This window comes from Mesoplodon bidens, assembly GCF_964165515.1.
Source record: "Mesoplodon bidens genome assembly, chromosome: 15".
NCBI classification, from domain to species: Eukaryota; Metazoa; Chordata; class Mammalia; order Artiodactyla; family Ziphiidae; genus Mesoplodon; species Mesoplodon bidens.
Genome location: NC_138171.1, coordinates 65,010,707 through 65,026,589, shown reverse-complemented (window position 1 = coordinate 65,026,589; position 15,883 = coordinate 65,010,707). Strand labels below are relative to the sequence as shown.

The following is a 15,883-nucleotide window of genomic DNA, read 5'->3' as shown; positions in this document are numbered from 1 at the left end:
CCGCCACCGCCCCCGCCCCGCCCCCGGCGCACTCATTGGCCACGCGCCCCCCAGTTGCCTCCCATTGGACACCGCCTGCGCCAATCCGCCCCCGCCTCCCTCGGGCTGCAGGAGCGCAGCGCCAACCTTCGCGGTCCGGCGCGGTCCGGCCAGCAGCCATTGGCTGTCAGGCCCTAGGCGCCCCGGTGATTCGCTGGCAGGGAGCCAACCGGCATTCTGCGTGGGACGCTCACTGCGGAAATTCGGCGGAGGAGCCGGAAAGTCGGCGCAGGACGTAAGCCTGCTGTTCATTGGCTGCCGCGGGGCAGCTCGCCTATTGGAGGCTCTTGGTCAGCCTAGGTGACGGAGGCCCTTAATCCAGTGACCCACCCCCCCACCGGCCGAGCCGGCTGCTGATTGGCTAGCTTGTCTCCGATCTTGCTGGCGGGGCTCTCCGCAGCACCGCAGCAGGAGGGGGGGCCGCGGTCCCCTTTTGGGGACTGGAGTCACGTCTGCACCTTTGCCAGGGTGGCGCTGGGCTGTGCCCTCCGCCGTGGACATACTCCGGATAGTGTCTGCGCGTGGGCCGACTACGGCCATTCCTGAGAGCCAGCCCCAGGCTCCTTCCCAACAAGCGTCGCGTTCTCATTTCCAGTCGTTCGCAAAAACGCTTTCCTTGTGCCTTAGTGGTCATGTGGACGAGTAATTACAAGACAGTGGCATTAGGGTCTAAAAGAAGGGCAGTAGTGCCTAGAACACAGCACTCAACAATTGGTGGCTATTATCATCATTATTAGGTATTATTAACTTTTATGGAGGCGTAACATACAGTAAATTGCATAAATTTTAAGTGTGCAGCTTGATGGAATTTTTACATCCCTGTTATGCATGTGTAAACATAGCTCAGGACTCCCCTGGTGGCTCAGTGGTTAAGAATCCACCTGCCAATGCAGGGGACACGGATTCGAGCCCTGGTCCGGGAAGATCCCACATGCCGTGGAGCAACTAAGCCCGTGCGCCACAACTACTGAGCCTGCGCTCTAGAGCCCGTGTGCCACAGCTACTGGAGCCTGCGTGCCTAGAGCCTGTGCTCTGCAACAAGAGAAGCCACCACAATGAGAAGCCCACGCACTGCAATGAAGAGTAGCCCCCGCTCGACACAACTAGAGAAAGCCCCCGCGCACCAACGAAGACCCAATGCAGCCAACAATAAATAAATTTATATATGTATATAAAAACATACCCCAGATCAAGGTATAGAATATTTCCATCACTCCAGAAAGTTCCCTCAAGTCACTATCCAGTCTATAGCGGTTACCCCTCCCGGAACTGCTTTTCTGACTTCTGTCACCATAGAGTGAGTCATAGCCTCCTTTGCCTGTTCTAGACTGTCTTACAGAAGCTTACCCTGTGTACTCCTCTGAGTCTTGCTTCTTTTGGATCAACATAATATCTGTGAAATCCATTCTTCTGTTGTTTTTTTTTTAATTGCCACATGGGTCATTGTAAGAATATACTCCCCTGATTTTTCTCCAGGTGATGGACATTTGGGTCGCTTCCAGTTTGGAGCTATTGTAAATAATGTCCCTATGAAGGTTCTTGTTCCTACACACTCATTTGTGGATGTGGGCCCTCATTTCTCTTGGGTATATACTTAGGAGTGGAATTGCCAGTTCATAGAGTAGGTGTATGTTTCTCCTTATTACTTTCACTAGGGCCAGGTGGCAGAACAGCAGGCCCCAGCTTCCTGAGCGCTTACTCTGTGACAGGCGATCCAGACCTCCAACTCCTAGCGTGTCAAATCCCTGCTCCTCTCTTGGGCCCCAAGTCTCCATAATGTCTACTCTGGACCCCCCTCACCCCCAAACCCATGAGGTAAAGCCAGTAACCTCAGTACCCTTAAGGCCCTGATTGTTTACCTTCAGCCTGTTCTTTGGTCTTGGCTGGCCTGGGAACCCCTGGAGGGCAGGGGCCATGGCCCACGAGGACAGGAGATGCAGTGTTCCTGCCTGGCGCACCCACTAGCCAGGAGGGGAGCAGCACCTTCCTGCCTGTGTCTTCCCACTCAGTTTTGTTGGTGGAGCCGACTGACGCTGGGAAGAACTGGATCTGACAGAAGACCACAAATCCTGCTTTACCACCCAGAAATATTCAGTGTATGTGGTTCACTGGCCAGAATGAGAAAACACTGCTCTGTCCAGCCGTGGGCTGCCTGGTGCAATACTTGCCCAGTTGCCTTGGTTTACTGGGCACTCAGTAAGCATCTAGGCACTGAGTGCTGCTCCTTACCTGCATTACCTTCTCAGAATCACAGGACAACCCTGAGAGGCAGAGACAATTAGTGTCCCCATTTACAGATGAGGAAACTGAGCCACAGAATCACCAACTGGACAAGGCAGAGTTGGGATTAAACTCAGCTGACCCCAAAGCTGAGCTCTGTTTGGTTTAACATGCCCTGTAGGTTGTAGAGTCTGAGCTGGCATAGTGGGAGAGATGGAATGGCCAGTATCAAGAGAGGGGATGGCTGTGGACAAGGTCCTGAAGGAGGCTGGAAAGGACGGTGCCCTTTATTGGAGAGGACTGTCCTTGGACAAGGTGCCATGCATCTGGATGGGAGAGGAGCACAGCATGATCAATCGCTTTGTGTCCCTGACACACAGTAGGTGCTCATTATATACCTGCGAATGGACGGCACCAGGGTCCTCCCAAGTGAGGAAGCTGGACCACAGGTGGAGTGGGGCATGGACTTAGATGGTACAAGGACACTAATCTTCATAGCATTGCATGGATTTGAATTGTATTAGAAAATACCAATAGCCATTGAAAATGTTTTTACAGATGTTATCACTTCCAATGAGCTAAGCAAAAAAGGGTGTCATTGAAAGAGGACTGAAGGGAATTCCCTGGCAGTCCAGTGGTTAGGACTCTGAGGTTTCACTGCTGAAGGCGTGGGTTTGATCCCTGGTTGGGGAACCAAGGTCCCGCAAGCCGCATGGCATGGCCAAAACAAAACAAAACAACAACAACAACAAACCCTTAAAAAAAAAAAAAGAAAGGAAAAAGGACTGAAGTGGCAAAAAAAAATTGGATGCAACCTAAATAATCTTCAACATGGGATTGGTTGAATAGATTTAAGTACATCCAAGGAAGGGAGATTGAGTAGCCATCATAAAGGATGATGGAGTTCCTGTCAGGCTCTGGCCACAGAGAAGCCATTATTGACTGTCAAACACACAGTGTGCAGGTGGAGCCCACGCTGAGGGCAGGGTGGGAAAGGAGGCCATCTGGGGGAAGGAGGACTTTGGGGAAGGGAGAAGGCCTGCCCCTGGCCACTCTGCCTTCCAGTGACCTCAGGCCCACTCCTGTTGCCGCTGGTCTGCCTGGGCTTCAGCTGAGGTGGGGCCTAGAGCTCACTGGGTCAGGATTCCCTTTTCTGACACCCAGGGAATAACCAGGCAGGAGCCCTGGCCCGTCCCTGACAACTCTGTCCACAGGCTCTGGAGCATGGAGCAGGGCAGGTTGTCTGTCTCCCCTGGGCCAGCTCCTCCTCATGTCCATCCACACCCAGGCTGTGCTCTGTCTTTGAAATCCACCCCCACTCCATTCCTCTGGTGGTCTTCCTCTTCCTCTCTGATGCTGGCTTTCCCATCACTCCCCCACACATCCTCAAGTGAGGTGTCCTCCTGGTCCTCTCTTCCCAGGTGCTCCCTAGATCCCTCCTGCTCCATAAGTACCCACCTGCTCCTCCGCCTGTTTGTCCCTCTCAGAGACTGTCCATCCTAGATCTTCCTTTCCTGCGCCGCAGTCAGGAGGATCCTTCTGAAACGTTGTCACTCTCTGCTTAAATGCCTGCAATGGTGAGCAAGCCCCCTGCAGAAAGCAGCCCCATTTTTACCCCAGCCTGACTTCTGGTGATCCAATCTGTGCCTCACACATCCCAGCTCCTGACAGGCTAAGGGTCCTCAGTTCCTTAGCTGGGCAGCCCCAGCATGGAGACAATCTCTGCTGGTGTCCTTCCCAGGGCAGAGCTGCCCACTCTCTGTCCAGGCCCTTGTGTCCGTGCTTGGTCTTCCCCGGAGATTGGCCTTCCTGGAGGGAACTGTGTCTGATTCACCTGAGTCTTTGGAATCTAGCACTGGGCTGAGCCACAGAGAATAACCAAGCTGGGAGAGCACGACCTGTGGGTTTCTAGCCCATGACTCTGGACAGACCTGGGTTAGATCTTTGGTCTGCCCTTGGGCAAGTGTTCCGTCAGTTCTGTGCCTCAGTTTCTTCTTCAAAATGGGGATGATTGGTATCTTAAATGAGAAAATCCTAGAACGCACTTAGCTTCAAAGAACTAATGCTACCTTAAAAAGAATAAAAAGAATCTGTATGCACATGTTCATAGCAACACTATTTACAGTCGTAGATTAGGTGGAAACAACCCAAATGTGCAAGATGAAAATCAGTCTATTCATATAATGGAATAATATTCAGCCACAAAAAGGAATGAAGTACTGCTGCATGCTACAACCTGGATAAACCTCAAAAACATCATACTAAAGTGAAAGAAACCAGATGAAAAAGACCACATGTATAATTCTGTTTATATGAAATGTCCAGAAAATGCAAATCCACAGAGAAAGAAAGTGGTTTGCTAGGGGCTGGGGGGAGGGGAGAATGGGGAGTGACTGCTAATGCGTATAGGTTTCCTTTTGGAATGATGACAACGTTCTCTAACTACACGTTGGTGATAGCTGCACAACATTGTGAATGTACTATCACTAACGGTAATTTTTATGTGTACTTACCACAACTTGAAGACTATACAGAAGAAACAAAGGGTTGGGCTTCCCTGGTGGCGCAGTGGTTGGGAGTCCACCTGCCAATGCAGGGGCCACGGGTTCGAGCCCTGGCCCGGAAAGATCCCACATGCCGCGGAGCAACTAAGCCCGTGCACCACAGTTACTGAGCCTGCTATCTAGAGCTCGCGTGCCACAACTACTGAAGCCGCACACCTAGAGCCCGCGCTCCACAACAGGAGAAGCCACTGCAGTGAGAAGCCCGCGCACCGCAATGAAGAGTAGCCTCTGCCCACCGCAACTAGAGAAAGCCCGCACACAGCAACGAAGACCCAACGCAGCCAAAAATAAAAATAAAAATAAATAATAAATAAAATAAAGAGTGAAAGGGTTAGTGAAGCTACCCGTGAGCCATCCCCAACTCGGTTTTCCCCTGTGACTGGGTCAACCATCAAGGGAGGTTCTGCCACCCAAGGGGGGGTCGGGGGTCGGGGGCGGGCAGCGAGCACCACTCTACTGGTCCGAGCTGGGGCGGTGTCCCGGCAGCGGCCCACTCGAGCTCGGATCGCGGCTGAGACCTGCGGCGGCAGCACCGGCTCAGGGCCGGTCAGTTGGAGCCGCCAGTTCGCTAGAGCCTTGAAGGAGCTGCCGGAACCCAGCCCCAGCCACGCCCAGCGGGCCCTCCCAGGCCCCGCGCCTCCTCCTTTCAGTCCTCTCCACCGTAACTACACCACTCCCAGCAGTCCCGCCCCGTCTCTCTCCCTGAGCTTGGCCCCGCCTCTGCGGTTCCAGGCCGCACCCTCGGGCCCCGCCCCGCCTCCTGCCAATCAAACCCACCCTGGCCCCGCCCCATCGCCCTCCTCCTGTCTTCTCGCTAGCCTTGGCGCGGCCCGTTGTTATGACGACACGGTCGTAAATCCGCCATCTTCCTGCGGCGCGTTGCGACATGGAGGGCGCAATGGCAGTGCGGGTAACAGCCGCGCATACGGCAGAAGCCCGGGCCGAAGCCGGGCAGGAAGCGGGCGAGGGTGGGGTCGCGGCGGCGGCGGCGGCGGCCTTGGCCCCCGGTGGCTTCCTCGGCCTCCCGGCGCCCTTTAGCGAGGAAGGTAACAGGGCCGGACGGGGCCGGGAGCGGCCAGGGTGGGGACGGCTCAGCTTGGCTGGTGGAGGCCCCGACGGCCTGAGCTGATGGCGCGACAGACCCTCCCAGGCCCGGTTCCTTGCAGACCTCACAGGTCCCCACGGGACCCCTCATAGCCTTCCACGAGCCCCCTGGTTTCCTCAAACCCTCAGGCCTAACCCTGGCGGGGCGCCCATCACCCTCGTGGGCCCCAGTGCCCACCCGCGGATACTCACCTGTGTCACCTGTGACTCACCTGTGACAGCCACCGGGGCTGTCAGTGTAGACCTCGGCGATCGCCTCCACTGCCTGCCCCGCCCTCAGGCCAGCGGCCCGGCCCCCCTCTGCCTCCCAGTCTCAACAGGGCCCTGCCCTCCTCCGCGCCCCCTCCCACTTCACCTGACGGGCCACTGGGGCCCTGGCCGGGGTGTGACTGGAGGCTCCGGGAGGGCGGGGCCTCGGGTCTTAGCAGCACCCGGGGGGAGGCAGCAGAGCCCAGTGCTGGAAAGCTGCAGCCAGCTCTGTCCCAGACCTGCCACTTTCTAGCTGTTTGATCCTGGGCAGGTAACCACATACCTCTCTGAGCCTCCATTTCCCCTTACAGAATAGGGATGCTACTGTTGAGGATAATGTATCGAGCACTTACCATGCATCAGACTTTTTCATTCTCAAGCCAGCCCTAGATGCCATTATTATTATTACTATTATTATTCCCATTTTGTGGATGAGGAAAATTGAGGTTCAAAGATGTGAAAGTGAGCAGGTCACCCAGCTAGTAAGTACCAAGGACTTGTTGGATACCAGGATTGTGTGACTCCTCAACCCACTCCCTTAACTTCTGGGTTCTGCTGCCTCATAGGATGGTGGTGAGAATCAAAACAGAGGATGTATGTGAATCTCTGAGAACAGTTCTGGGGACACACAGGGGTACTGATAGCTTTTAGAGACAGAATTCTGGTCTCTACCCTCTGAGCTTGTCCCAGGAAGCTTTAGACTGGGCCGGGCAGGAGGGGGTTGGTGGTGATATCGGGGTGGTGGTCTTTGTCCCCACAGGATTTGTAATTCTCAGTACATCATTTCTTGCTCTTTATTCCAGCTTGGGTAGGTAGCTTGGCATGGGGGGCAGTGCTACCCGCAGAGGGGTCTCTTTGGAGGTTGCTGTGCCCTGCTGGGCTTACCCAGGGCCTTATCTCACTCAGTGTTACAGGGGCTGTGTGTGTCCCCTTCTGTGGTTGGGATTCCTTCAGTGGTAACACGCTGGTGCTGAGTCATACTTGGGGAGTGGGGTGGGAGGGTTAGGAGGGTACAGTCACCTCAGTGCTTGCCTTGTGACTATGAAGCATCTGGAGGGGACCGCCCTCTGTCAGGTGGCCTTCTGTGAGTCTCGGCTGTGGTTTGGCCCTTTGCTCATTAATCCAGTAGACATCAACTGGGCTCCTTCTGTCCTCCAGGCCTGGGTTTGACCTTGATGTGGGACTGCAGTGAGGTGGTGGGAACTGGCAGACTTTTATGAAAGCAGAAGGAGCATCTCCCCATCCCTTGGGGTAAACAGCAGGGTGTCTGGGGTAGACCCTCAAGTTCCGGTTCTGGCCCCAACACTCACCAGCTGGGTGGCCTTGAATCTCAAGTTGTTTTTCTAGAGAGGGAATAGTCACTTCTATTTCCTCAGGGTGCTGGCTGGATTTGCTGTTGGCCCCAGTAATATGCCCAGCACACAGTAGGGGACTCAGTGAGCCGGAAGTCTCTCCTGCAGGACCTGGGGCAGGCACTGGCTGGTCAGCCCAGATGGTGAGGGGCTCAGGTGCGGTGGCCCGTGGCCCTGGGGTGTGGAACCTCTCTGGGAAGTCCCACCCTGCGCGTCTTCACCAGAGTAGGGAGGTGCCGCCTGTTTGGAACGAGTGAAGCGGAAGTCGGAGTGAGAAAAGAGTGGTCATGGGTGAGGGTGCCCCACCTCTCCCATGTTTGCTGAGGACTGGCCTCTCAGCTAGAGTCTGTACACACACACTGAGTCGGCCCATTTTACAGATGAAGAAACAGACCCAGACCTGGTCACTGAGGTGCCCAAGGGCACATGCAAACCCCAACAGTCTTAAACCCTGGTCCTCCACTGTCCCCAAACCAGCTTGGCTGAATGCCTCTGCCTCCCAGCTGCTCCCTGGGCCTCTCTCCCCTCATCTCTGAAGTAGGGGCTTTGGATCCCTACAGCCTAAGTGTATGGTCAGGGCTATCCCCTGCTGGATGCTGCTCTTCCTAGGGTGGGCACTGCTGCAGACCCCCGGAGAAGGGGCCTGGCACCCTGGGCTCCCAAGAGTGTTCTCAGCCCCTTTGGGAGGGCTGGGGAAGGCACCTCTGGTTCTGATGCCACCCTTGGGTGCATCTGCCTGGGGCTGGAATCCCTCCCAAGCCCCACTGACCGCAGGCTCGTTTCAGATGAGGATGACGTGCACCGATGTGGCCGCTGCCAGGCGGAGTTCACCGCTTTGGAGGACTTTGTTCAGCACAAGCTCCAGAAGGTCTGCCAGCGGGTGCCCCAGGAGGCCCTGCCTGCCACCACTCCTGCTGCGCTGCTGGGTCAGGAGGTAGCATCCCCCTACTGCCATTGCACACGTGCGTGCCCTCCACCCCGCCCCTCAGCAGACAGCAGGATGAGGAGGTGGAGGCATGTCAAGACGGACCTGTGCCACCGGGGTGGACAGAGGGCAGGCATCCGGCTGTGGGTGGGGGACTGCTGGCGGTGCTCTGGGCTTTTCCGGATGGCCTGGGATGTGGGCCCTCTCAGCAGCCTCTGGCTGAAGCCTGCACAGTTGGGGCCTGGGGTCCCTCCTTTCTTGAAGCCTGAGGGCCTGTCCTGGCTTAGGGATATCATGGTGGCTTTTGTCCTTTTGTCTCCTGTCCTGTACCTATGGTTTCTGGGGATCCCACAAACAAAATGTGGCTCCGTGGATCCCACAACTCTGTCATAAAAATGGCCAACTTTGTTGCACTCGGTGTGTACTTGGGCTGTACACGCACAGTCCTATTGAGGCCCACAGCACCCCTGTGGGCTGGGCGCTCTTGTCATCCTCATCCTATGGAAGTGGGAAAGGAGACTCCAAGAGAAGTCAGGTGCCTCTGGTCACCCTGGGAGTGGCCCAGAGGAGTGGGCCCAGAATTGTCTCACTCTGACTCTGTGCTCTTTTCCTGCCCCTCCCAGAGGTGTCCTCTCCTCCAGAAGGCCCCCAGCCCCACATCCCTGGGGGCCCTTTCCCCCGATCACCTGGCTGGGCTGTAGGTGGAGGTGCTCACCTTCATCTCTGTAGAGCCAGCTGAGTCTCAAGCTGGAGCTTCTAGTCGCTTCATCCTGGAGTCCTCCCTGAGGGTGCTCAGGGCTCCACATGGGGCCCTTGGTGGCTGGAGGCATTAGAGTGATGGGGCCGACCCCTGGGCCTGGGGTGGAGGGTTCAGGCTGGGAGTCAGGCTCAGAGCAGTGGTCCGTTGGGGGAGATGAGAGGCCCCACCCCAGCCATCCTGCATGGACATAAACCTGAGCTCTGGAGCCCTGGAGACGAGTCTCCTCTGTCCCCTGTCACCCAATGGCAGGTGGAGCCAGCAGCAGCAGGCTCAGAGGAGCCCATCACTGTGGCCCACATCGTGGTGGAGGCAGCCGCTCTCACGGCAGACATCAGCCACGCTCCTGACATTGTCGGTAAGCTGGTTTGGCCCCACCATGGCTGTTCACGCGTGGCTTTCTCAGCGCTGAGGCATTGCTGACCTGTTAGTCATCCACGGTCAAGGCTGGAAGCTGGGGACCTCTGCTGCCTGTGCCCCTCTGCTGTCCCGAGAGCAAGGCCTGGCTGAGGAGGGGCTGAGACCTGTGTGCACCTTCCCCAGGGCAGGGCCTGCAGCAAGAGCAAGCGTTGGCCACCAGGCCCTGCCCTGCCCTGGCCAGAAAGCGGCAGCCAAGAACCTGGGCAGCCCTGGGGGACACCTGGGCTTCAGGGAGTCTTCACTTTGTGCATAAATCATGAGCTAGCTGGCTGCTCTCTCCTGCTGCTGCCCCAGACTGTCTCTGCCCTGATCCTTCCGGAACCTTCCCTACTTTTTTGCCACCCCCCAACCCCAACCCTGGTTCCTACTTCCCACCCCACAGTTGGCTCTGGAGGGTCAGGCTGGGGTGTGCGTGGGGTGCACCTGCTGCTCCAGCTCCACCCTGACCTGCTGCCCGACCTTTGCCTTCACCTCCCCAGTGCTCACTCCCTCCGGCGTGGGGGCGGCAATTCCTATCCTGATTCTCACATGCCTTTAAGAGCATACAACGCCAAGTCAGGCTCTTTGATGGCTTTTTTAAAGTGCAGTAGGGCAGGGAGTGTTGGGGTGTTGAGAGGTCTGGATTGGGTCACGTGCTTCTTAATAGGAGGCAGGTGAGCGTGCAGCTGGGACATTCAAAGGGCAGCCCGAGGGAGCCGGGGGCTGGGTGTGAGTGTGGCAGTGGAGGGAGGCTGGGCTGGGCCTGATGCCACGGGAGGTTGGGAAGGGAATGGGCAGGGGCCTTGGCAGGGACGTGAGTAGGTGACTGGACAGGAAGCAAGTTTGAGCAACAGGTAGAACTTCGCCTTGGGAAGCCCTTGGGACCAGCTGGAGTAGGAAGAGGTGGGGAGGCGACCTGGGGGAGGGGAACCTCAGAGCAGGCTGTTCTCCAGGGTCCCATCCTAGGGAAGCTACAGGACCTGTCCCTGTCTCCACACTGTCTTTCCCCCGACATTCCTGTGGACGAGGACGGTTGCCTGTTGCTCCTCTGGGATAAGAGGGCTGACGTGAGAGGTGGGGCCATGCCCAGCCCTGGTGTGGAGTTTGGCTTCTTGGGTGGTGGTGTCATATGGGAAAACAGGTTCCCTGGGTTCAGGTAGCATCTCCAGGCTCTGGCCCCCTGGCTAGCCAGGCCCTGCCTGCCATCCAGCCTCCAGCTGGCCCAAGCCCACGGCTGGGCAGCTCCTTGTGCTCCAGGGGCTCCTCTCTGGGCACCCCCAGCCTCTCTTGCACCCTTGGGAGTTTCCCCTTTGCAGGCATCCTGGGTACCCCAAATGTCCCCTTGGCGTCAGCTGCTCAGGATCTGGAGCCCAGGCCAGAGTCCTAAACCACCAGCTGCTCGCATCGCAGGGCTGGGGGTTCTCAGTCCTTGTTGGGCTGGGGGGTGCAGTTTCCAGGGACTGCACAGGGGGCTGGATACCCACTGCAGGCTTTCCTGCCTCTTCCCTGGAAACAAATTTGCATTTTGTCTCTGGACTCAGGGCAGCCACGTTCCCCTCTTCTCTGACCCCTCTGTCTGCTGTGCCACACTCAAACTCAAGTCCTAGCCTGGCAGAAATCCCTGTTCTTTTGGAAATTCACTCCTGGGGGGGAAGAAAGATAAAGCTTCAAGCATGTCAGCTAGGGCAGGAGCGAGAGATGCCCTTAATTGTTTGAGTCACGGCACTTCCGTTCTGTTTTGGAAGAATGGCTTGTCAAAACACGATGCCAGCCTGATTGAGATGGTTTCTAAGAAGCGGCTTCACAACCGATTGCCACGTGTCGTTTTCATGAGCAGAAATTGTGAAGTGTGTTTACAGTTTAGCTTTGCACAGTGTCAGATTTCTTCAGCTCCCATGAGAGCTGCAAAAGCACAGCCAGCCTTCCTCAGACTGTCCTAGGCATGTCGAGCGCTCCCTCTCCCAGGCTGGGTCTCTTGCCTGCCTGCCTTGAAACCAACAGATGCTGGTGGGTGATCCCCAGAGGCATTTCCTCCTCACGTTAGCCGGAGCTGGAGCAGCGAGGGGGCCGATGGTGGCGAGTTGGCCTGTCCACTGCCTCTGTGCCGGAACTCTGCCGCCCTGGGACACGGCGGGACCCCTGTGCACATCTAGTCGTGCGTGCCTCTTGGCTGAGGGGAGGGGGCATTCGTGCTCATGGTGGGTTTCCCTGCTGAACTCATTCTGGAGGCCTGGAACTCCTCTGGGCAGCTCCGTGGAGTCAGAGCACAGTACCTCCCACCCTTTCAGGCTGAGCAGGCACCATGTGCTGGGGCTGGGGGTTGGTCAAGACAACTCCACTGTGCCACAGCAGTGTCCTCGGGCTGGGATCCGAGGAAGCGGCAGGGTCTGTGGCATCCCAAGGCTCAGGCCCATCTGCCTCTCCTCAGGTGGTGGACACATCAAAGAGGTCATCGTGGCCTCTGAGGCAGAGCCGGGGGACAGCAGGATGGCAGAGGCCCGGGGCAGCCCCAACTGTCAGGGGCCTGGGCTCTCTGGGGAGGGTGAGCAGGCCCAGGTCAAGCTGCTGGTGAACAAGGACGGCCGCTACGTGTGCATGCTGTGCCACAAGACCTTCAAGACGGTGAGGCCCTGGGGCCGTGGGCGCACTGGCTGTGGGAGCCAGGCTTTCCCGCTCCTGCCCAGGGAGGTGCCTGAGCCTCGCTGCCCCTCCCCCACAGGGCAGCATCCTTAAGGCCCACATGGTCACCCACAGTAGCCGAAAGGACCACGAGTGCAAACTGTGTGGGGCCTCCTTTCGGACCAAAGGCTCACTCATCCGGCACCACCGGCGGCACACAGGTGAGCTGGCCTCGGGCCTGGGGCCGGGAGCTGCACAGCACGCTGCTGCTGGCCCTGGGGGTTCCCGGCTCCTAGGCTTTGTGGCCCCTTCCTCCTGGTGGTACTGAGGCTGTGGCTCCAGGCCTGCCTTCCCCTCAGCACCAAGCCAGCATCCCGTCCGAGGCTGACGCCATTCTCTCTGCAGATGAGCGCCCCTATAAGTGTGCCAAGTGTGGGAAGAGCTTCCGCGAGTCGGGTGCACTGACCCGGCACCTCAAGTCTCTCACCCCGTGTACAGAAAAAATCCGCTTCAGCATGAGCAAAGATGTGGTTGTTGGCAAAGAGGACACTCCCACAGGTCAGTGTGGTTGGGGGCTCCCTGCCCCGGCCCTGGCTGCAGAGTGCCACCCTGGTTGGGTGTTTCTTCATGGACTCTCTTGGTTCTGCCTTAAAGGGCCTGGTGCCTCCACTGTGGGGACTGTTACATCATCGGCAATGACAGGTGGGCCCATGGAAACTTCACCTGTGATTCACCTGGTGACAGATGCCAAGGGCACTGTCATCCACGAAGTCCACGTCCAGATGCAAGAGCTTCCCCTGGGCATGAAAGCCCTCACCCCAGAGGTGGGGACAGGTCAGGGGAGGCCTTTGTCTGCTCAGCACCAGGCTCTGTTCTGGGCACTGGCTCCACTGGGAACACGACTGACATAGGCCTGCCTTCCTGCTGCTCAGTCTGGTTGCTGGGTGGGGAAATGGGAGACCCAGGTCATGGCAGGGAGGGGCAACGGAGAGTGAGCTGGGGATGAGGTGGGGCAGGGGAAGGCAGGTGGAGCAGGCTGTGGGGCTCCCAGGGGCATTCCTGAGTGAAGACGCCAGGTATGCACGGGGGCCCCTGGGGCTGCCCTGTGCGGTGGTGGCGGGTGGGTGCTGCGTGCCGGGCTGCCTGGCCAGCCTCCCTTTGCCTCCCCTGCAGCCCCCTGGCCCCGAGGAGCTTCCCTGTTCCAGCGAGGGCAGCCGTGAGAACCTGCTGCACCAGGCCATGCAGAACTCCGGCATTGTCCTTGAGCGGGTCCCTGGGGAGGACGGAGCCCTGGAGCCAGCCCCTCCCACTGTGTCCAGTCCCCAGCCCCTGGGAGATGGTCCCCCAGAACTGCCGCTGCTGGAGGTGGAACAGGTGGAGACAGTAGGTGCCTGCGCTGCCGGCGTGCCCCTTCTGGGGGGCTGGACCTTGGGTACAAAGTCACCATGCTATCCTGGCCACCACCAGCCTCCTTGCTGTGCTCCCTGCGGTGGAAAGTTGCATCACTGTCTGCAGTGACTTTGTCCCCTGATCTGCTTATCGCCTTCCTTGGGCCCATTATGGAGCCTCCCAGGGTGGGGGTGCCTCGGACTGGCCTCCACGGTGCTGCTTGGGCCCAGCCTGCAATGGGTACTAGAGGTGTGCTGTGGTCCCCCAGCAGGTGGCCAGTGAGGCCTCAGCTGTGCCCAGGACCCACCCGTGCCCTCAGTGCAGTGAGACCTTCCCAACGGCGGCCACCCTGGAGGCCCACAAAAGAGGCCACGCAGGTGGGTGGCAGGATGGTGGGGGTACTGGGCAGTGGATGGCCGTGGGTAGCCAGGAGGGGCTCTCGGGTGTGCTGTGGATGGTCAGGGTTGCCTGTGGGCAGGTGGCTAGGGTGGCGCCCTTGGGTGGTGGTCCCGGCCTGACATGGAGTGTGGCCCCAGGGCCGAGGCCATTCACATGCCCGCAGTGTGGCAAGGCCTTCCCCAAGGCCTACCTGCTCAAGAAGCACCAGGAGGTGCACGTGCACGAACGCCGCTTCCGCTGTGGGGACTGCGGGAAGCTCTACAAGACCATCGCCCACGTCCGTGGCCACCGGCGTGTCCATTCAGATGAGAGGCCCTACCCCTGTCCCGAGTGTGGCAAGTGCTACAAGACCAAGGTGGGCCCCTGATCCCCCACCTGCGGGCTCCCTGCTCCCTAAGCCAGATCTGTCCCTTGTTCCGTGCCCCCAGACCTCCCTCCTCACCCTTCAGGACAGCCTGCTCAGTCCCAACCGGGGCCCTCAGAGGGGGCTGGGAGAGCCAAGGCCAGGCTGGCCCTGATGGTGGGTCCCCGCAGAATGCCCAGCAGGTGCACTTCCGGACACACCTGGAGGAGAAGCCGCACGTGTGCCCATTCTGCAGCCGAGGCTTCCGGGAGAAGGGCTCACTGGTGCGGCACGTGCGGCACCACACAGGCGAGAAGCCCTTCAAGTGCTACAAGTGCGGCCGCGGCTTTGCCGAGCATGGCACGCTCAACCGGCACCTGCGCACCAAAGGTAGGGCCGGGAGGTGGCAGGGAGGGGGTGGGGGGCCGCGGCCGGCCAGCACTGACCAAGCTCCCTGCCACAGGGGGCTGCCTGCTGGAGGTAGAGGAGGTGCTGGTGTCCGAGGAGAGCCCCGCAGCAGCCGCTGCCGTCCTCGCCGACGACCCGCACACCGTGTTGGTCGAGTTCTCATCCGTGGTAGCTGACACCCAGGAGTACATCATCGAGGTGGGTGTGGGGCCACCGGGGTTCGGATAGGGCCTGGGGCGGGCAAGGCTGACCTCTGACCCTCCGTCCAGGCCACTGCGGATGATGCAGAGACCAGTGAAGCCACGGAGATCATCGAGGGCACCCAGACGGAGGTGAGGGGCTGGGGGATGGGCGGGGTGGGGTGGCCTGGCACCCTCACCAGACTCATGGGCTGAGCCTTGAGCCACCCACAGGTGGACAGTCACATCATGAAGGTAGTGCAGCAGATCGTGCACCAGGCCAGCGCCGGGCACCAGATCATCGTGCAGAATGTGACCATGGACCAGGAGGCACGGCTGGGCACAGAGGCAGCTGCTGCCGACACCATCACTATCGCCACCCCCGAGAGCCTGACGGAGCAGGTGGCCATGACGCTGGCCTCGGCCATCAGCGAGGGCACTGTGCTCACAGCCCGCTCGGGTACAAATGGTGCCGAGCAGGCCACTGTGACCATGGTTTCATCGGAGGACATTGAGATCCTGGAGCATGCGGGAGAGCTGGTCATCGCCTCGCCGGAGGGCCAGCTTGAGGTGCAGACGGTCATCGTCTAACACGGGCGCCTGCAGGGTCCCGGGGGGCTGGGCTAGGGCAGGGGGTGAGGACCCCGAGTGCCCTGCCCCTGCCTGCCTGGCCAAGTACAGAGAAGATGGGCATAGAACTCAGGCGTTCAGAGGAGATGTGAAAGTGTAAATACACAGAGTTTTTGGTTGCTTTACAATAAAACATGAAAACCCGCCGCTTGTGATGTTGCGGCAGTGGCAGCCTCAGGGGCTGGTGCCACTGCCCTGGCAGGTTCCTCTGTGGCAGCCCCTGCCTGCCCAGGGATCCCAACAGGGCTGGCGGCACCTTGGCAGTGTATGGGTGTCATGGTATGTGGACAGGCAGCCTCCTGCTGGT

At 58.8% G+C, this 15,883-nt stretch overlaps 1 protein-coding gene across 2 annotated transcripts; it reads left to right on the top strand.

Annotated features, from left to right (window-relative positions):
* Nucleotides 1–5,687: 5,687 nt before the first annotated feature.
* Nucleotides 5,688–15,730, top strand: E4F1 (E4F transcription factor 1). 2 transcript variants are annotated; one of them, XM_081255949.1, is made up of 14 exons: nucleotides 5,688–5,869; nucleotides 8,314–8,462; nucleotides 9,463–9,568; nucleotides 12,038–12,231; nucleotides 12,329–12,449; nucleotides 12,634–12,786; nucleotides 12,883–13,052; nucleotides 13,402–13,611; nucleotides 13,889–13,994; nucleotides 14,154–14,371; nucleotides 14,551–14,749; nucleotides 14,823–14,965; nucleotides 15,037–15,099; nucleotides 15,181–15,730. In XM_081255949.1, the coding sequence occupies exons 1-14, from the start codon at nucleotides 5,710–5,712 to the stop codon at nucleotides 15,535–15,537; spliced, it is 2,349 nt and encodes a 782-aa protein (XP_081112075.1). In that variant the 5' UTR covers nucleotides 5,688–5,709; the 3' UTR covers nucleotides 15,538–15,730. The 2 variants fall into 2 exon arrangements, with proteins under 2 accessions (XP_081112075.1, XP_081112074.1); XM_081255948.1 differs by having other exon boundaries at nucleotides 13,886–13,994; nucleotides 15,181–15,729.
* Nucleotides 15,731–15,883: the final 153 nt, after the last annotated feature.

What these genes read in the sequence shown, in the direction of transcription:
- E4F1 (XM_081255948.1), top strand. Translation starts at nt 5,710, where the DNA reads ATGGAGGGCGCAATGGCAGTGCGGGTAACAGCCGCGCATACGGCAGAA. An exon ending in GCACCACCGGCGGCACACAG is followed by an intron (nt 12,450 to 12,633) that starts GTGAGCTGGCCT and finishes TTCTCTCTGCAG; the next exon opens with ATGAGCGCCCCTATAAGTGT. An exon ending in CCCAGGAGTACATCATCGAG is followed by an intron (nt 14,966 to 15,036) that starts GTGGGTGTGGGG and finishes CCCTCCGTCCAG; the next exon opens with GCCACTGCGGATGATGCAGA.